Below are 20,842 nucleotides of genomic sequence, written 5' to 3'. Positions count from 1 at the left end.
CCATAGCTAGTATCATACAGATTGGGAAAAACTGAAAGCCATTCCTCTAAGACCTTGACTATAACAAGGATACCCACTTTTACCACTGTTTCAACACAATACTGGAAGTCCTAGCTACAGCAATCAGACAAGAGAAAAAAATAAAGGGCATCCAAATGAACAATGCAGAAATCAAATTATCCTTGTTTGCAGATGATATGATTTTGTAGTTGGAAAAACCTAAAGACTCCACAAAAAAACTGTGAGAGGTGATAAACAAATTCAGTAAAGTTGCATGATAAAAAAGTTATAAAATTCCATGACATTTCTATATGCCAACAGCAAATAATCTGAAAAAGAAATCAAGAAAGTAATTTCATTTACAATAGCTGCAAATAAAATAAAATACCTAGAAATTAACCAAAGAAGTGAAGTACCTCTACAGTGAAAACTACAGAATATTGAAAAACAAATAGAAGGGGACACACAAAAAATGGGGAGATAGCCCCTTTTTATGGATTGGAAGAATCAAATTGTTAAAATGTCCATATACCCAAAGCAATTTACAGATTCAATGCAATCTCTGTCAAAATACCAATGACATTCTTCACAGAAATGTTAAAAGAAAAAAAAAAACCTTAACATCTATTTTTTGTTTTGTTTTTTTTTGTTTGTTTTGTTTTGTTTTGTTTTTTTATTATACTTTAAGTTCTAGGGTACATGTGCATAACGTGCAGGTTTGTTACATATGTATACTTATGCCATGTTGGTGTGCTGCACCCATCAACTCGTCAGCACCCATCAATTCATCATTTATATCATGTATAACTCCCCAGTGCAATCCCTCCCTCCTCCCCCCTCCCTCCTCCCCATGATAGGCCCCAGTGCGTGATGTTCCCCTTCCCGAGTCCAAGTGATCTCATTGTTCAGTTCCCACCTATGAGTGAGAACATGCGGTGTTTGGTTTTCTCTTCTTGTGATAGTTTGCTAAGAATGATGGTTTCCAGCTGCATCCATGACCCTACAAAGGACGCAAACTCATCCTTTTTTATGGCTGCATAGTATTCCATGGTGTATATGTGCCACATTTTCTTAATCCAGTCTGTCACTGATGGACATTTGGGTTGGTTCCAAGTCTTTGCTATTGTGAATAGTGCCGCAATAAACATACGTGTACATGTGTCTTTGTAGTAGAATAATTTACAATCCTTTGGGTATATACCCAGTAGTGGGATGGCTGGGTCATATGGTACATCTAGTTCTAGATCCTTGAGGAATTGCCATACTGTTTTCCATAATGGTTGAACTAGTTTACAATCCCACCAACAGTGTAAAAGTGTTCCTATTTCTCCACATCCTCTCCAACACCTGTTGTTTCCTGACTTCTTAATGATTGCCATTCTAACTGGTGTGAGATGGTATCTCATTGTGGTTTTGATTTGCATTTCTCTGATGGCGAGTGATGATGAGCATTTTTTCATGTGTCTGTTGGCTGTATGAATATCTTCTTTTGAGAAATGTCTGTTCATATCCTTTCCCCACTTTTTGATGGGGTTGTTTGTTTTTTTCTCGTATATTTGTTTGAGTTATTTGTAGATTCTGGATATTAGCCCTTTGTCAGATGAGTAGGTTGCAAAAATTTTCTCCCATTCTGTAGGTTGCCTATTCACTCTGATGGTAGTTTCTTTTGCTGTGCAAAAGCTCTTTAGTTTAATTAGAACCCATTTGTCAATTTTTGCTTTTGCTGCCGTTGCTTTTGGTGTTTTAGACATGAAGTCCTTGCCCATGCCTATGTCCTGAATGGTACTACCTAGATTTTCTTCTAGGGTTTTTATGGTATTAGGTCTAACATTTAAGTCTCTAATCCATCTTGAATTAATCTTCGTATAAGGGGTAAGGAAAGGATCCAGTTTCAGCTTTCTACTTATGGCTAGCCAATTTTCCCAGCACCATTTATTAAATAGGGAATCCTTTCCCCATTTCTTGTTTCTCTCAGGTTTGTCAAAGATCAGATGGCTGTAGATGTGCGGTATTATTTCTGAGGACTCTGTTCTGTTCCATTGGTCTATATCTCTGTTTTGGTACCAGTACCATGCTGTTTTGGTTACTGTAGCCTTGTAGTATAGTTTGAAGTCAGGTAGCGTGACACCTCCAGCTTTGTCCTTTTGACTTAGGATTGTCTTGGCAATGCGGGCTCTTTTTTGGTTCCATATGAACTTTAAAGCAGTTTTTTCCAATTCTGTGAAGAAACACATTGGTAGCTTGATGGGGATGGCATTGAATCTATAAATAACCTTGGGGAGTATGGCCATTTTCACGATATTGATTCTTCCTATCCATGAGCATGGTATGTTCTTCCATTTGTTTGTGTCCTCTTTGATTTCACTGAGCAGTGGTTTGTAGTTCTCCTTGAAGAGGTCCTTTACATCCCTTGTAAGCTGGATTCCTAGGTATTTTATTCTCTTTGAAGCAATTGTGAATGGAAGTTCATTCCTGATTTGGCTCTCTGCTTGTCTGTTACTGGTGTATAAGAATGCTTGTGATTTTTGCACATTAATTTTGTATCCTGAGACTTTGCTGAAGTTGCTTATCAGCTTAAGGAGATTTTGGGCTGAGACGATGGGGTTTTCTAAATATACAATCATGTCATCTGCAAACAGGGACAATTTGACTTCTTCTTTTCCTAACTGGATACCCTTGATTTCTTTCTCTTGCCTGATTGCCCTAGCCAGAACTTCCAACACTATGTTGAATAGGAATGGTGAGAGAGGGCATCCCTGTCTTGTGCCAGTTTTCAAAGGGAATTTTTCCAGTTTTTGCCCATTCAGTATGATATTAGCTGTGGGTTTGTCATAAATAGCTCTTATTATTTTGAGGTACGTTCCATCAATACCGAATTTATTGAGCGTTTTTAGCATGAAGGGCTGTTGAATTTTGTCAAAAGCCTTTTCTGCATCTATTGAGACAATCCTGTGGTTCTTGTCTTTGGAAAAACCTTAACATTTATATGAAGCCACAAGAGACCCAGAAATGCCAAAGGCATCCTACACACAAAGAACAAAACTGGAAGAATCACATTACCTGACTTCAAATTGTACTAAATAGCTATTGTGACCAAAGCAGCATGGTCCTGGCATAAAAAGAGATGCATAGATCAATGGAACAGTATAGTGAACCCAGAAGCAAATCCATATACCTATAATAAACTTATTTTCAACAAAGGTGTCAAGAACATGTATAGGGAAAAGACAGTCTCTTCAATAAATGTTCCTGTGAAAACTGGACATTCATGTTCCAAAGAATGAAACTAGATCCTTATCACTTGTCATAGACAAACATCAAGTCAAACGTATTAGGATTCATTCTAAGACCTCAAACTATGAAACTACTATAAGAAAACTTTGGAGAAATTCTCTAAGACAAAGAATCTCTGCCCTAGAATTCCCTAGGCCTGGTCAATGACTTCTTGAGTAATACCCCACAAGCACAGACAACTAAAACAAAAATGGACAAATGGGATTACATCAAGTTAAAAAGCTTCTGCACAACAAAAATAACAATCAGCAATGTGAGGAGACAACCCACAGAATGGCAGAATGCATTTGCAAACTACCCATCTGACAAGAGGCTAATAACCAGAAAATATAAGGAGCTCAAACAACACTACAGGAAAAAAATATATAATAATTTGATTAATCAGCAAAAAATCTGAATAGACATTTCTCAATGGGAGACACAGAACTGGCATACAGGTATATGAAAAGGTGTTCAACATCATTGATCATCAGAGAAAGGCAAATCAATAGTAGTATGAGAGGCTCATGCCTACAATCTAGACACTTTGGGAGGCCAAGGCAGGTGGATCACTTGAGGTCAGGAGTTTGAGACCAACCTGACCAACATGGCAAAACCTTGTCTCAAGTAAAAATATGAAAATTAGCCAGGTATGGTGGCACAGACCTGTAATCCCAGTTTCTCGGGAAGCTGAGGCAGGAGAATTGCTTGAACCTGGGAGGTGGAGTTTTCAGTGAGCCAAGAGGGCGCAGTGTACTCCAGACTAGGCAACATTCTGTCTCAAAAAAAAGTACAAGATACCATCTCATCCCAGTTAAAATGGCTTTTATTAATAAGAATAGCAATAACAAATAACAAATGCTGGTGAGGCTGTGGAGAAAAAGGAACCCTCCTACACTGTGGGTGGGAATGTAAACTAGTACAACCGGTGCCTATGGAGAACATTTTAAAACTTCCTTGGAGAGCTAAAAACAGAACTATCTGATTCAGCAATCCTTCTGCTACGTATATCACCAAAAGAAAGGAAATCAGTGTATCAGAGATAACTGTGTTCCCATGTTTATTGCAGCATTGTTCGCAGTAGACAAGATTTGGAAACAACCTAAGTGTCCACTGACAGACGAATGGATCAAGAATGAATGAATGGTACATACACACAATGGAGGACTATTCAGTCATAAAAGATGACATCCTCTCATGGGTGGCAACATGGGTGGCACTGGAGGTCATTGTGTTAAGTGAAATAAGCGAGGCACAGAAAGACCAGTTTTGCATGTTCTCACTTATTTGTGGGAGCTAAAAATTAAAATGATTGAACTCATGGAGATAAAGAGTAAAAGAATGGTTACCAGAGACTATGAAGTGTAGTGGGGGAGGAATGGTGGGGTACAGATGGTTAATGGGTACAAAAAATATTTTAAAATGAATAAGATCTAGAATTTGATAGCAAAACAGGGTGATAATAGTCAATAATTTAATTTTACATTTAAAGATAACTAAAAGAGTATAATTGGATTGTAACACAAAGGATAATGATATAATTACTTATACATAATATAAATATGTATACTTACTATGTACACATAAAAATTAAAATTTATATACAATAAACAGTCTTTATAACAATGTTTTTGAGAAATTACCCTCAATGTTGTGTATAGTTGAGCCTGGACAGTATTTCCTGGCACTATGGAATCTTTGGGGACCACATTTTTCCTTAGAATGTGATCTGAACTCCTTTATTCAATCATCACTCAGAAATTTGAAAAAGGGAGCGGAGCTTGCAGTGAGGAGAGATCGCACCACTGCACTCCAGCCTGGGCGACAGAGCGAGACTCCGTCTCCAAAAATAATAATAATAATAATAATAATAATAATAATAATAATAATAATATTATATGCTTGATGATGTGCCACAGGTTTCTGAGGCTCTGTTCCTCTTTTTCTAACTTGTTGAGACGGAGGCTTACTAAATTTCCAGTACTTCTTTTCTAATATATGTATCTTAGGCTACAAATTTCCATCTAAGCAAGGCTTTAGCAGTATCAATTTTTTAAAAATTATATCTAAGTACAGTATACATACAGAATTCACATAAGCGTAGCATCGAATGAGGACCTGGTCAGTACTGTTTCTAAATGTTTAGTAAATGTTTTTTATTACTACTGTGAATTGTCCTTTGTCTCTTATGCCATAGCATCCTGGCAATGGGGAGGGGTTTGAGGGTGGGATGGTGAAGGGATTCTGGGACTCCATTTTATTGGAGCATTTTTTTCCCCTTGCTTTTCATAAGGTGACTGTTGGGGAGAGATCTGTGTCACTTATTGCAGTTTGTTACATGCTGGAATGCTGCAGATTTTGGAATGCCATCTATATCAGTTGTCTGGAATTTGGCTTCACATAGGGTTCTTGTCTTCTTGTTCAGCTGGGTTGCTACTGGTTTGCTGGGACTTCTGGAGTCCTGATGATCATTCTGCAAAGGAAGACTCAGGGATGGCGATGTTGGCTGTGGCCTCATCTACAGGGCCATAGTGGTTATTGTGTTGTTTCTTTTGCTGTGTCCTAGAACAGGGGCTTTACTGAACCACCCATATCCTCTGTCTGAGAGCTTTGCAACTTACAAGGACTGTTCTCTTCCTTCAGGGGCTGGGATGACTTGCTGATTTAAGCCTCTTTGTTGAGATACAGAGGTGTAGTCATAATGACTGGGATTTTTGTTGCTCATCTTCGAGGAAGATTTGTTTAGGCTTGCCACATTATCCACCATATCTTGTATTTAGAGTAGTTTGCTGGCTAACTCACTGGGTCCTTTGGCCTACTGCAGTTTCAGCTGCTACAGCTCCCTCTGTCTGTGACTCAGGGTAGGGAGAAGTACTGGGTTGTCATTTTTGGAGTCAGGGTTGGGGGCCTGGGGTTTGAGAATCAGAGGTCATGGGTTGAGGTTTAGGGATTAGAGGTTGGGATTAGGAGGTTAGAAGATAAGCATCAAGGCCTCAGGATCTAGAGACCAGGTCTAGGATTAAAGGGTTATAAATTTAGGGACTAGGGCTTGGGTTAGGATTGGAACTGAGTATCAGAGGAGTTAAGGTTAGAGTAGGGGGTGGTGGTCAGGGCTCAAAACAAAAAAGGAAGAAATGCAAGGGTCTCTGGAGAGACTGGAAAAACTTTCCTCAGAAGTTCCCAAAGGTGACTGGGTATCAAGAAACTAATGGGAAGTGGCTTCTTATTGCTGCAGAGAGAGAAGCCATGAGGAGTTGGGGACAAACCTTCCAAGAGGGCAATACCTGTGTAGGCAGACACTGAAGTCAGTTAAATGTGCAAGTTAAGTCTTTAAATTGATGACAGTTATCGTTTATTTTCACTCTTCTCATTCTCAGTGATTTCCCTCAAAAAAACTCCAAGAAACCAAAACACTTTTTTTTTTTTTACCACCTTTATTAAGCCTGTCACCAAGTTTCTGGTCACACCTGCCACAGGTGACCCCCGATCCATTCTCCCTGTCCCCATCCTCTCCATACATCCCAGTACACACCAGGAACACCCCCAGTTCTAATCTCCTCACCCTGGTCTGCTTCAATAGACTCCAGAGTAACGCAACCACCAACCTGCTGCCCGGATTCCTAATTACATGTGAAAGGCCGTTATGACTTGCTTCCCTCAGGCCCTATGCACACCTGGGCTCCAGCCAAGGATTCTCCTTCATCAACCCCCATATTAGTTAGCTACGATCCTTCGTGCCAAGCTCAAAAGACTTTGAAGGGCTGCCTGTGCCCTCGCGATCGAGCGCTTAAGTTCTTTGCCCTCCGCGTACTTCTGACAAATACTGGGCATCAACCATGTTCCAGGAACTACCCTAGGCATAGAAAATAACAAGGTGGGCAAGGTTCCCGTCGGTGTCCCTGTTGGCCCGCAACGGCCCCGCCGGCCCGCCACCCTGAACGGGCCCGTCCGGTCCTCTGGCTTCCGCCACTTTGCGTAGCACTGCGTCGGCACCCGGCCCGGCACTCCCTTCCGCCCAGGGCGCCCATGCCGGCTTCCGAGGGGCGGTTCCCACAAGCCAGTTCCGCCGCCCAGGACGGCTTCATCCTCCACTCCCGTCGCGGCAAGTGCACCCGCCTAGGAAACCCGCTGCCCGCTAGGGTTCCTCACACCTCGCTTGACCTAGCTGCGCAACCGAACGAGGACCCCGAGCAGGGCTGCCCAACAAGCGCCTGAAGGACCCCGGGAGCCGCAGGCTATCCAGCGTGGCGCCTGGTGGCCGGGCCCTGTGCGGGAGGACAAGGTGAACCCGGAGCCGGACTTCCGCTGCACTGGGGCTCCGAATGACCTAGAATCTGGGGTGGGCTTAGGCCAGGGGTACGAGGGCTGCGCGGTTGTAGGCCTAGAGAAGTAGGGGGCTGGGTCGAGAGTTGAAGCCGTGACCCCGGGGGGGGGGGGGGGCTGGAGGGCGTGGCCACAGGGGTAGAGGCGCGGATCCGGGCGGTGCATGGGTGGACTAGGACTGGGCCGCCGCCCTCCAGGAATCCGAGTGGTGGCCCGCTCTAGTGCTGGGGGGCAATGTACCGATAGCTTTACTTTTTTTTGGAGACGGAGTCTGGCTCTGTCGCCAGCCTGGAGTGCGATGGCACGATCTTGGCTCACTGCAGCCTCCAACTCCGGAGTTCAAACAATACTCCTGCTTCAGCCTCCCTAGTAGCTGTGAGTATAGGTGCGCGCCGTCACGCCTGGCTAATTTGTGTGTGTGTGTGTGTGTGTGTGTGTGTGTGCGTATTTTTAGTAGAGACGGGGTTTCACCACGTTCGCCAGGATGGTCTTGATCTCCTGACCTCGTGATCCGCCCGCCTCGGTCTTTCAAAGTGCTGGGATTACAGGCGTGAGACATCAAGCCCTGCCTAAAATTTTTAATTCTCTGATGGAGTCACCTTTAAGTCGAACAGGATTCTCGACGTGTCCGTTTGTTGTAAACCAAGAGTGAAGAGCGCCACAACTTAGCTGCATTAATAAAGGAACCATGTCCTCCCTGCAGGCCGCGTGTTCTTGCTAGGAGAACCCCTCGCAGCCTGACCTTGGAATAGCTGGATCAGATGCATTCATTGGTTCATTCAGATACTGTTAAGAGCCAGCGGTGTGCTAGGTACTTCTTACACCTTCTGGTGGAGAAGATGGAACTGAAGGAAACTTGCAAGGAGCTGTGAGAAAGTACAACAGGAAGTGAGCTAAGATCATTAAGGTGAGCAGGAGGCAACCAGAGAAAGCACATTCAGGACTGCGAAAACTCACACAAAGGCTGTCAAGCCAGAAGGTCTTTCCAAACTGAAAGGCCCATGAGGTTGGAGCCAGAGAAACTTACGGAGTGTGGGGTTCCAGATGAGGCTAGAGAGGTACGTGGGGAACCACAAGATCATGCAGAGCCTGGGAGGCCGTGATAAGGATTTTGGTTTTTATTCTAAGAGCAGGGTGCCCTTTAAAGGGTTAAGGAGGGGAACCATATGATTAGATTTGCATGTTTGGTTCACTTTGGCTGCTGTGTGGAGATTGTAGAGGTTGGTAGGACAGAAACTGGGAGACCAAAGAGGAGGCTGTCAAGATGTCCAGAGAGGAATGATGATGTCTTAAAGTTACGGTGATAGTAGTTGAGGATTGGAGAATGGTATGGGTTTTGAGATATATTAGGTAGGGAAAATTGCCCGAAGTTAGTGATTGTGTGGATATGAAGAGTGAGGGAGGGGAGGTGTCATGGACGTCTCTGTAGACAACTGCTGAAAATGACATGTTACCACCTGTGGCATTAGGGAGAGTGGGTTGGCTGATCTTGTGCTGGTTAGATTGGGCGTGGCTTTATGGTTTGAGTGGAAAATCAGCTTGAAAACTGTAGAAAGGACATGAATAGAGGAGACCATGACATAATTTCTTTGCTTGCACCAAATTCTAATACCACCTTTAACATGATTGACAGGCTTTAGGATAAGATAAATGAGAATGTTGTCTAGACTTTGTCCCTGCCTGTGTTCATGGAAGCCTTCTCTGTATTTATTGACAAATGAGAGACTTTATACACACACACACACACACACACACACACACAGTAGAGTCAGGGTCTTGCTTTGTTGCCCAGGTCAAACTCCTGACCTCAAGTACTGATATTACAAGTGTGAGCCACTACACATGGCCAAATGAGAGATAATAGAGATAAGATTTTGAGACAAAGTCTTTACTCCTGCAGAGGTGATCAATTTCTCACATATAACTCAGATTTCACAGTTGGAAAAGACCTCAAAATTCCCATTAGTCCAGTTTATAAAATGCTTTTATGTCCATTATATCATTTCTACAATGTTGAGCTCTTACACCATGCTAGACACTAGGAATACAAAGATGAATAGAATTAAGACTATATAGGTTTATTTAGTAAATAAAATTGATCAAGCACCTTTGTGCCAGGCACTGTTTCAAATGCAAAATGGTTATGACTTGTTCCTGACATTGGAGTTGTGTGTTGACAGGTCTTGCCACTGAGGACAGCTGAGTGTATTAACAGGTTTGATTTGGGCATAGGAGATCCTGATCTCTCCATAATATTAGAATAGAGATGGTGTTTATCCAGCAGACTTTTTGGTATCCTGGCAGCACCTCAGTTCCTGTCCATCAATATTCCAATTCTAGATTTAACAGGAGAGCACTATGAGATGGAAGATTTTAAGAGATTATACCCTTGTGGATAGGCTGTTGAGGAGTATAAGTTGCAAATCCTCTGTAAAATACAAAAGGAAGTTAGGAAGGGATATTGGCAGAGACAGTATTTAAACTTGAGTTTCTTTTGAATGGGTAACTCCTTCATAGGCTTACAGTTGCACCAGATTGTATACTCCACAGGGAAACTTGAATGCTCCCTCTACCACTCCCCTCCCTTGATCCCATGAGCCCAAATGGGCAATTAAATAAAATAATGTATATGGCTTTAAGATGAAACTGTCAGGTTCTTTATGAGTGTCAGGAGTGAGAGCACACGTTGGCTTGCAAGGCTTCATGGCTTCAATGTAGGGAAGGCTGGGAGTGCAGTCCTGAAGGGTTCCTAATACAGCTTTCTAATGGCAGGAGTGAGATGGCCTCAATCTTGCGAAGCCCTCAGGCGCTCCAGCTCACTCTAGCCCTGATCAAGCCTGATGCAGTCGCCCATCCACTGATTCTGGAGGTAAGAATGAATCCTAAGCCTCTACCACATGCCCTGGGAATTGCCACCACTTCAGGTGCCATCAGGCCACTTATGGTGACTGACAACACAGACTTGTGCTGGATGCTGTGGAGGCAAAGCTAGAAGCCATGAACTCTGACCTGCGGAGGCTAAGAATCTATTGGAGACTTGAGGCAGATCTAAAATATAAGAAAGGACCCAAAGCAATAATAGAACCAAATCTCAGGACAATGTATATGTGTTCGTTTCTATTGCTACATAACACATTACTCCAGACTTGAGAGCTTAAAACAACACTCATTTGTTACTTCACAGTTCAGTAGTTTAGAGGTCCATAGACTTGGCTGAGTTGTTTGCTTAACGTCTCAAAAGGCCAAAGTCAAGGTATTGGCTGACCAGGCCCTTATCTGGAGGGTCTGGGGGAAGAATTCACTTCCAAACTCATTCAGGTTGTTGGCAGAGTTGATTTCTTAAGATGGAAGGACTGAGGCTGCCATTTCTCTGTTGGCCTTCAGGCAGGAACTCCTGTCAGTTTCTAGAGACCACTCACATCCCTCATCACATGGCCCACTCTATCTTCAAGACAGCTACAGTGCATCGAATCCTCATGCTTTGAATCTGACTTCCTCAGCCTCTAGCCAGAGAAAATGCCTGGCATTGAGCCTTCACAATTCTAATCCCACAGGGCTCATGTGATTAGGCCCACCTGGATAATCTTCCTTTTGATTACAGCAGAATCAACTGATGAGTAACTTAATTATACCTCCAAAATCCCTATTGTTATATAATGTAACATAATCATATTGCATCATATTCACAGTCCTGGAGATTCGGGTGGGAAATCTTGGTGGGGCTCGGGGTCATTTTCACATTCTGCGTACCACAGTTTAATAAATACTAACGGAGTAGCACTGCTAAGTAAGCCCACTGTGGTGCAGAGGAAGATCCAGGCAGTCAGGAATGGGAGCCTGGAAGTGGCAGGACTCAACTGGGCCTCAAAGGAATGGTAAACTTTGGTTAGTGCCAGGAGAAGGACAGGTGTTGCACAGAAGGGAGATGCTGAGGAGGGAATGCATGTGATGGGTCTGAGGGCCGCAGGCAGCCTGGATTGGTGAGACTGGAGAATTGGTACAGAGCAAGGAAAGTATGACCTTGAGCACTGGGCTAAAGTGGTTGCACTTCGTTCCTTGAATAACAGGAACTACTTAACACTTGATCAGAGTGTGACACGTTAATTACAGAGTTTCTCATCTATCAAGTGTGATGGTTTGGAGGGAGTGAGAGAAACTCAAGGCAGGACCACTAATAAGACTTTTACAATGGTCTGAGTGGTGGGTCCTGTGGTCTTGAGCTCAAGGGGCTACAGGTATAGAAAAGTAGAGACAGTGCATCCTATCCCCTTTCACCCAAGGTGCACACTGTAGCTGCATGACTGAAGGTCTTGACCTAACCCCACCTCGTCTTCTCACCCTCCAGTGGGACAAACCCTCAAGTCCTGAGCAACAAGTGGTCCTCATGGTTTCTTTTGGTCAGTTGTAGTCTCCTGATTGATTTTTATTTTGGGGGTGGTCTTTATTCAGGCTGTTCATCAGCAGATTCTAAGCAACAAGTTCCTGATTGTACGAATGAGAGAACTACTGTGGAGAAAGGAAGACTGCCAGAAGTTTTACCAAGAGCACGAAGGTAGGATCAGTAGTCCTCTGAATGGAAGGTGCCTCAATCCGAAGAGGCCAGTAAGAGAGATTTTACCTGGAACACAATGGCAGGCTCTCTGACCTACCAACCGTGTACAGTTGCAGCCAGTTTTCTAAAATCTTGGTTTAAAACACACACTTTTCATGATTATCCATCTTTTTTTCCCAAGGAGGGTTCTACCGTGTAGTCCCAACCAGAAACTTAGTTTTATGTCCTGATGTCAGTAGTTAACACACAGTGAATGAATTTTCACCGTCAGACATTGTCCTCATGCTCATTTTTTCATTCAGTTTTCCCAACAACTCTAAAAAGTAAGTGTTATTGTATCCCTCGTACACAGATTAGGAAGCCAAGTTTTGGAGGTTAATGATTTACCCAAAACTACGCAGGTTGTAAGTGGCAGACCTTAGATTCAGACCCAGGTTTGTCAGACTCCAAGGTGCTTGTTCTTTTCTCTAAAACAATTTTTATTCTAGGTAAGGAGGTAGAAGTACAGAAAGTTGCCTTGGGCACCAGGATGAAGGTATCTTGATGAAGGTCCTCTCTCTTTGCAGGGCGTTTTTTCTATCAGCGGCTGGTGGAGTTCATGGCCAGGTACTTATAATTTGGTTCCAGCATCTTTATCCACTGAGGCAAATCTCCCTGCCCCTAAATGGATTTGTTCATTTCACTGCCGTTCTTTAAAGTTGTAATCAGGCCAGGCACAGTGGCTCATGCCTGTAATCCCAGCACTTTGGGAGGCCAAGGCGGGTGGATCACTTGAGGTCAGGAGTTTGAGACCAGCCTGGCCAACATGGTGAAACCCCGTCTCTACTAAAATTACAAAAACTTAGCCCAGCATGTGGCAGGTGCCTATAATCCCAGCTACTCAGGAGGCTGAGGCAGGAGAATCGCTTGAACCCGGGAGGCGGAGGTTGAAGTGAACCAAGATCGTGGTACTGCACTCCAGCTTGGGCAAAGAGAGTGAAACTTTGTCTCAAAAAAAAAAAACAAAAAACAAAAATACAAAAAAATTAGCCAGGCATGGTGGTGGGTGCCTGTAATCCCAGCTACTCGGGAGGCTGCGGCGAGAGAATCACTTGAATTCGGGAAGTAAAGGTTGCAGTGAGCCGAGATTGCACCATCGTACTCCAGCCTGGGCAACAGAGTGAGATTCCATCTCAAAAAATAAAGTTGTAATCAATGTCAAGTCTGAAGAAACGTGGGTCTGGGCTGTCACTGAGCCAATGCTGACCTGTTAGGCACCTGTCCTGTGGTGGTTTAGCAAAGTCCCATTGAATGCTGCATAGCCACCCTGCTGATCTCTTCAGGCTTTATGTACACCAGCAGGGGCTCCGTGTCTCCTATTTGAAGCAGCATTGGTGCTCAGCTGGAAAGGCAGGAAAACTCTTATAGAGTGTATGTTTATTCAGGCCCTGTTCACAGCACACCCTCCTAGTCTAGATGGCCAGATTCCTCACATTTGCTTGTTTTGTTCACAGCGGGCCAATCCGAGCCTACATCCTTGCCCACAAGGATGCCATCCAGCTCTGGAGGACGCTCATGGGACCCACCAGAGTGTTCCGAGCACGCCATGTGGCCCCAGATTCCATTCGTGGGAGTTTCGGCCTCACCGACACCCGCAACACCACCCACGGTTCGGGTGAGTCCCCCGTCCATAGCCATAGGATATTTTGGGGTTAGCGGGCAGGCTGTGTGATAGAGTTGACAGCCAGGTCCCTCCAATGAGCTTTCTTCCATTTGTGTTTCTGGTCTTTGTAGCCATGTTGGCAGATGTGGCCTGTGGACTTTCTTTACATGCCCCAGGACTGAAGGGGCAGGCAGAGTAGAGGCTCAGGATTCTGAACCTGATTATGACTGCCTCTTGCTTCTACCATGTGAGAACCCCTTCTCTGTCTTATCTCCCCTTACAGACTCTGTGGTTTCAGCCAGCAGAGAGATTGCAGCCTTCTTCCCTGACTTCAGTGAACAGCGCTGGTATGAAGAGGAAGAGCCCCAGTTGCGCTGTGGCCCTGTGTGCTATAGTCCAGAGGGAGGTGTCCACTATGTAGCTGGAACAGGAGACTTAGGACCAGCCTGATGCAGGTCTATGAAGACAGTGCCTGGACTTTTCTCCTAGACGTCTAGTCTAAAACATTCTCTTAGGACCAGGGGAGCCTGGACTCATACTGCCATTTCTTCTGGGCACCACCACCTGCCTGAGGGCCTAGCTCACTGTAGCACATCCTCCAGAATCTAGCTTTCTATCTACCTCTTCTCTGGAATGTTCATGGTGGTTCAGAAGAATGATGACTCCTCTTTGCTGAGAACTGTTCATCCTTTCTCAAGAAGAAGCTTGCCAGGCCGGGTGCGGTAGCTCACGCCTGTAATCCCAGCACTTTGGGAGGCTGAGGCAGGCAGATCATGAGGTTAGGAGTTCGAGACCAGCCTGACCAACATGGTGAAACCCCGTCTCTACTAAAAATACAAAATTAGCCGGGCGTGGTGGTGCACGCCTGTAATCCCAGCTACTCAGAGGCTGAGGCAGGAGAATTGCTTGAACCCAGGAGGCAGAGGGTGCAGTGAGCCGAGATTGCGTCATTGCACTCCAGCCTGGGCGACAGAGCAAGACTGTCTCAAAAAAAAAAAAAAAAAAAGCTTGTCTAATTGACTTGCCTAAAAAATGCAGTGACTCCAAACAACATTTGGCTTGTCTTCCTCAATAAAAGTCAGTGTTCTCCTGAATCCTTTATGCTGCCACATTTAGAGGAAACTTTTCAGGCTTCATCATTCTGACTTCTCAGCAGCATTCAGTATTGCTTCATTCTTCAGAAACACTCTCTTCTCTTGGATTTTCTGATCCCACACCGTTGGTTTTCTCCTCCACGTTTTTCTTCATCTCCTTTATCAGCTTATGCAAACATTTATTTTCATAAATTCTCTATTCAAGACATGCTGAAAAATGCAAAGATGGTTAAGATATGATTGGGTTCTCAAGTTGCTAATTATGAATTTCGGTAATCAGCCAACATGTGGCAGAGATGGAGAAGTGCCCTAACAGGTATAAACTCCTGTGGGAGAACAGAGGAAAGAAGGTTTCCTTTGGCTGGGTGAGGAGGTGAAGGAGATAGGGTGGAAAAGCTTTTACAAAAGATGTAGCTGGCTGGGCACGGTGGCTCAAGCCTGTAATCCCACCACTTTGGGAGGCCGAGACGGGTGGATCACGAGGTCAGGAGATCGAGACCATCCTAGCTAACATGGTGAAACCCCGTCTCTACTAAAAACTACAAAAAACTAGCCGGGCGAGGTGGCGGGCGCCTGTAGTCCCAGCTACTCGGGAGGCTGAGGCAGAAGAATGGCGTAAACCCGGGAGGCAGAGCTTGCAGTGAGCTGAGATCCGGCCACTGCACTCCAGCCTGGGCGATAGAGCGAGACTCTGTCTCAAAAAAAAAAAAAAAAAAAAAAGATGTAGCTGGCTTTGGAACTAAGCCTCAAGGTCAAATAGGGTACCCATAGGAGGGGTCTGGGGCACTAGACAGTCTGTTTATTTTCAGGAATATATGGGTCAATTTGGTATGTGTGTGACCTAAGAAACCTGTGATACTTCTTATGACAGGTCTTGACTTTTCTTTCTCAGTACATGTGTATTTTTCTTTTTGGTGGCCTTGAAACCTTTGAGTTGAAAATTCCCTTCACCATCTACCACTTTCACTAATGGTAGACCAGGAAATTTGGACCCACTGAACATAGAGAACAACTAGAAAAGCTGTGCAAAATATAAACAGCATTTGTCTAAAACATCAGCTGGCAACATAGAACCAAAATTCAGGACAAGAAGGAAACTCAGAGAAGTGAGCCTGGGACTTAGAGCCACTTTTCCCATAAGGGCACCTGCTGATTCTGGAAGAGGCAGCTGAGAGGCTAAGAAGCTGAGCAGAACTTTCAACAACTTCTTGTGTTAGGGAGCCAGCTTCATGAGTGCTGGCAGCAAACACAAGATTACTTGGGCAGAGACTACTGCTCAGGGCAGAGACTACTGCTCAGGGCACAGCAGGCAGTGTGTTAGCCTTGGTCCCACTTGCCCTCCAAGTCCTACAGGGCAACACTGGCAGGCCCAGGAAAGTGTTACACACAGCAGGTTTGCATCACTGCTAAGGAACCACAATCTTGGGGAGATACTATCTCTGTCTTCTAAGGCCATTTGCTATACAAAAATCCTTGAAATAGCTGGGGACAGTGGCTTACGCCTATAATCCTAGCACTTTGGGAGGCCGAGGTGGGCAGATCACCTGAGGTTGGGAGCTCGAGAACAACCTGACCAACATGGAGAAACCCTATCTCTACTAAAAATACAAAAATTAGCTAAGCATGTTGGCGCATGCCTATAATCCCAGTTATTCGGGAGGCTGAGGCAGGAGAATCGTTTGAACCTGGGAGGCGGAGGTTGCGGTGAGCCAAGATGACGCCATTGCACTCCAGCCTGGGCAACAAGAGTGAAACTCCATCTCAAAAAAAAAAAAAAAAAAAAAAATCCTTGAAATAGTCTGGAACAAAATCTGTCAACATCTCAGCTCACGAGACACCCAGAAGCACGAGAGACACAGAATTATCTCCCAATATAGTTGTCTCATAAAAACCTGGCTCCCATAAATATGGAAAGGGAGAAAACTAGAATAAACCCTGTGGTGTCGAATTGGAGATATCAGTGTGAACTCGTTTTTCAATCTATAGAGATAGATGTAAATGTTTCTGTATGTATGTAGGTACGTATAGTCCCTTGCACTGACATGAGAGCAATGACACTCCAATGGTAATGACCACACCCAGCACCCAGGTCCACCAAAAAACAAGCCTATGGACTGAATTATATCCCCCTAAAATTCATATGTGGAAGCCCTAACCCCCAATGTGATGACACTTGGAAATGGGACATTTGGGAGATAATTAAGTTTAGATGGCCAGATGCGGTGGCTCACGCCTGTAATCCCAGAACTTTGAGAGGCCGAGGCAGGCGAATCATGAGGTCAGGAGATTGAGACCATCCTGGCTAACACGGTGAAACCCCATCTCTACTAAAAATACAAAAAATTAGCCCGGCGTGGTGGCAGGCACCTGTGGTTCCAGCTACTTGGGAGGCAGAGGCAAGAGAATCGCTTGAACCCAGGAGGTGGAGTTTGCAGTGAGCCGAAATTGCGCCACTGCACTCCAGCCTGGGTGACAGAGTGAGACTCCGTCTCAAAAAATAAATAAAAATAAAACAAACAAAAAAAAACATTCCCTATAGCAAACCAATTGCAGCCTGGGCAACATAGTGAGACCCTGTCTCCATAAAAAGTAAAAATAGGCTGGGCGCGGTGGCTCATGCCTGTAATTTCAACACTTTGGGAGGCTGAGGTGGGAGGATCACTGAAGTCCAGGAGTTTGAGACCCCTGGGCAATATGGTGAGACCCCTGTGTCTACAAAAATAAAAGTTAAAAAATTAGCTGGGTGTGGTGGTGCATGCTTGTGTCCCAGGTATTTGGAAGGCAAAGTGGGAGGATTGCTTGAGCCTGAGAGGTTGAGGCTTCACTGCAGTTTGAGCCACTGCACTCCAGCCTGGGTGACAGAGTGAGACCCTGTCTTAAAAAACAAGAGTATGGGCCGGGCGCGGTGGCTCAAGCCTGTAATCCCAGCACTTTGGGAGGCCGAGACGGGCGGATCACGAAGTCAGGAGATCGAGACCATCCTGGCTAACACTGTGAAACCCCGTCTCTACTAAAAAATACAAAAAACTAGCAGGGCGAGGTGGCGGGCGCCTGTAGTCCCAGCTACTCAGGAGGCTGAGGCAGGAGAATGGCCTAAACCCGGGAGGCGGAGCTTGCAGTGAGCTGAGATCCGGCCACTGCACTCCAGCCCAGGCGACAGAGCGAGACTCCATCTCAAAAAAAAAAAAAAAAACAAGAGTATGACATGAGCATGGGAGAGCAAAGAAAACAAGGAAGTCTGACGAGGAAGCGAATGCTTAGTCTCTGATATCACAGGCTTAAATAAAATGATAAACACCTAAAAAGAAAAGAAATATCCCAGCATGCTGAAGGAAAGAAAAGTTCCCCAATACCCTTCCTGCTTATTTTTCCAATATATTACACAGCTGGGTCTACTTTACCACATCCTGTTTGATTCCAGTGTTACCAACTTTTCCATTAGAGCCAAACTAGACATACTGCAGTCAGTGATGAACTGTCTATATGCCAGGTGTATCCCTTGTATAACTGATTGTGTAATGGCTGAAACTGAGAAAATGGGGCAGAAATACCAAGTGACTTAAAGGATCGCCAAGGATCCGAAATTTGAACGATTACCAAACTACCATGCACAGGAGGGAATCTATGCAGATGACCGCTTAGCACAGAGGGTAACTCGGCATAAATGCGTAGCCACAAACCTGGGACCTTAAAAGAAGAACCCTAAGATTCCTGGAGTTCCTCTCACGTACATTTCTAACCACAGATAGAACATAGGAACTGATGTCAGATGATTATGGAGCCCCTCGGTTCTAATTCTTGCCCAAGTTCCTCTGCCTTTCTTCCACCAACTTTCTCTTGTTGCCAGTTCATTAAACATGCAATAGAATGTTATTCTGTTCAACTCATTTGCCCTATTATCAGCTGAGTATGGTTAAACACACTCAATTTTTCGTGCTGTTTTGAAATTGATATTTTATTGCATTTAAAAAATTTAAATGATGGTCAAAGAGTACAAAATCTCCAACGGGAAGAATACATTTTATAATTTTTTTGAGTTCTGTTGCACAGTGTGGTGAATATAGTTAGTAGAGTATTATACATTTCAGAATTGCTAAGAGTAAATTTCAAATGTTCTCACTACAAAATGCTAAGTATTGGCCGGGCGAGGTGGCTCAAGCCTGTAATCCCAGCACTTTGGGAGGCCGAGACGGGCCGATCACGAGGTCAGGAGATTGAGACCATCCTGGCTAACACAGTGAAACCCCATCTCTACTAAAAAAATACAAAAAACTAGCCGGGCGAGGTGGCGGGCGCCTGTAGTCCCAGCTACTGGGGAGGCTGAGGCAGGAGAATGGCGTGAACCCTGGAGGCGGAGCTTGCAGTGAGCTGAGATCCGGCCACTGCACTCCAGCCTGGGTGACAGAGCAAGACTCCGTCTCAAAAAAAAAAAAAAAAAAGCTAAGTATTTGAAGTGATGGATATGTTAACTAGCTTGATTTAATTATTCCACATTGTAGCCACAGATTATGACATCATTTTGTAACCTATAAATTTATACAATTGTAAATTGTCATTTACAGTAAGAAGTAATTTGTTGCATCTTTTTAGAAAAATAAAATAATTTTTTACATCTGTGTAGTTCAGGTAAAAAATAATATTTAAATTTTTAATAAAATTTAAAATAAAAATGGTGGCACATGCCTGTAGTCATAGCTACTTGGGAGGCTGAGGCAGGAGGATCACTTGAGCCTGGAAGGTGGAGGCTGCAGCGAGCTGTGATTGTGCCAGTGCCCTCCAGCCTGGGTGACAGCGAGATCCTGTCTCAAAAAAAAAAAAAAAAAATCCATTGTATTTGTTTCTGGTTTACCCTTCTTACATTTCTTTTTGAAAAAATGTATGTTTCCCCTTCCTCCTCACACAAAAGATAACATCCTTCATAATACTCTTTTGCACTTTGTTTTTTCTTTAACCCTAAAATATCATCTAGAAGTCACTTCATATAAGCTCATAACGGTCTTCTTTATTCTGTGTTTTACAGCTGTGTAATACTCCATGTGTGGGCATACCATAATCTGTTCAATAACAGGCATTTAAATGGTCTCCAAAATTTTGCTATTACAATTAATGTCACACTGAACAATTGTGAACATGTGTTGGTTTTACCCCCATCTTTAGCTGTGCACATTAGTTACCTATTGCTACAGTATTGCTGTGTAACCACTCCAAAATTTAGATTTAATAATCTTTTCTCACAGGTTTTCAGATGAAGACAGTAGGTGTGGGGCATCTGTGAGCTCAGGCGGGAGCAGTAAGGGAGGAGCAGCTAAGAGGAAAGAGGGAGGGAAACACTGAGTCCTGCACCTACGTCTGAAATCATTCTCAGATGTGTGTGGTGTGCTGCTCTCCATATCCACTGCTCCATCCTGGCCCAAGCGACCTTCATCTCTTGCTGGTTCTCAAGCTTCCCAACTTGTCTCTTCCACTTACCCATCCCCTCTCTCAATCTACCTCTCCACACGCATTAAAAAAGTATTATTTTTTAGGCCAGGTGTGGTGGCTCACGCGTGTAATCCCAGCACTTTAGGAGGTCGAGGTTGGCAGCCTGACCAACATGGAACATGGTGAAACCCTGTCTCTACTAAAAATACAAAATTATCCGGGCATGGTGGTGCATGCCTATAATCCCGGCTAGTCGAGATGCTGAGGCAAAAGAATCGCTTGAACCCAGGAGGTTGCGGTGAGCTGAGATCACGCCATTGCACTCCAGCCTGGGCAACAAGAGCGAAACTCTGTCTCAAAAAAAAAAAAAAATTATTTTTTAATGTCCATCTCTTCAGGTCATCCCCATTTAAAACTCTCCACTGCACACTGAATAAAGACCAGCACTTCCCCACAGCACCCTTCAGTGTCCTCTCACCACTCACCTACTCCTAGTGCTGAGGCTTGATGGACATTCTCTACCTGCTAGGGTCGTTA

General features: G+C 44.3%; 1 protein-coding gene and 1 pseudogene across 7 annotated transcripts; both read left to right on the top strand.

Moving 5' to 3' along the window:
* Nucleotides 1-7,353: 7,353 nt before the first annotated feature.
* NME6 (NME/NM23 nucleoside diphosphate kinase 6) lies at nt 7,354-15,405 on the top strand. 7 transcript variants are annotated; one of them, XM_010374716.2, is made up of 7 exons: nt 7,355-7,555; nt 8,300-8,503; nt 10,369-10,465; nt 12,046-12,148; nt 12,715-12,754; nt 13,642-13,802; nt 14,074-15,405. In XM_010374716.2, the coding sequence occupies exons 3-7, from the start codon at nt 10,376-10,378 to the stop codon at nt 14,238-14,240; spliced, it is 561 nt and encodes a 186-aa protein (XP_010373018.1). In that variant the 5' UTR covers nt 7,355-7,555; nt 8,300-8,503; nt 10,369-10,375; the 3' UTR covers nt 14,241-15,405. The 7 variants fall into 7 exon arrangements, with proteins under 7 accessions (XP_010373020.1, XP_010373018.1, XP_030792447.1 ...); XM_030936587.1 differs by having other exon boundaries at nt 7,355-7,612; XM_030936592.1 differs by lacking the exon at nt 7,355-7,555 and adding an exon at nt 7,613-7,629.
* A 2,690-nt stretch (nt 15,406-18,095) lies between these two features.
* On the top strand, nt 18,096-19,095 carry LOC104671296 (annotated as a pseudogene).
* The last annotated feature ends 1,747 nt before the right edge of the window (nt 19,096-20,842 follow it).

This window comes from Rhinopithecus roxellana, chromosome 1 (assembly GCF_007565055.1).
Source record: "Rhinopithecus roxellana isolate Shanxi Qingling chromosome 1, ASM756505v1, whole genome shotgun sequence".
In the NCBI taxonomy this organism is placed as follows: Eukaryota; Metazoa; Chordata; class Mammalia; order Primates; family Cercopithecidae; genus Rhinopithecus; species Rhinopithecus roxellana.
The sequence above is the reverse complement of the archived record's forward strand: the minus strand, read 5'-3'. Positions and strand labels throughout refer to the sequence as shown.

Coding starts and splice junctions, on each gene's coding strand:
- NME6 (XM_030936585.1), top strand. Junction 10,466..12,045: donor CCCATCCACTGATTCTGGAG/GTAAGAATGAAT, acceptor GTCTTTATTCAG/GCTGTTCATCAGCAGATTCT. Junction 12,755..13,641: donor CTGGTGGAGTTCATGGCCAG/GTACTTATAATT, acceptor TTTTGTTCACAG/CGGGCCAATCCGAGCCTACA.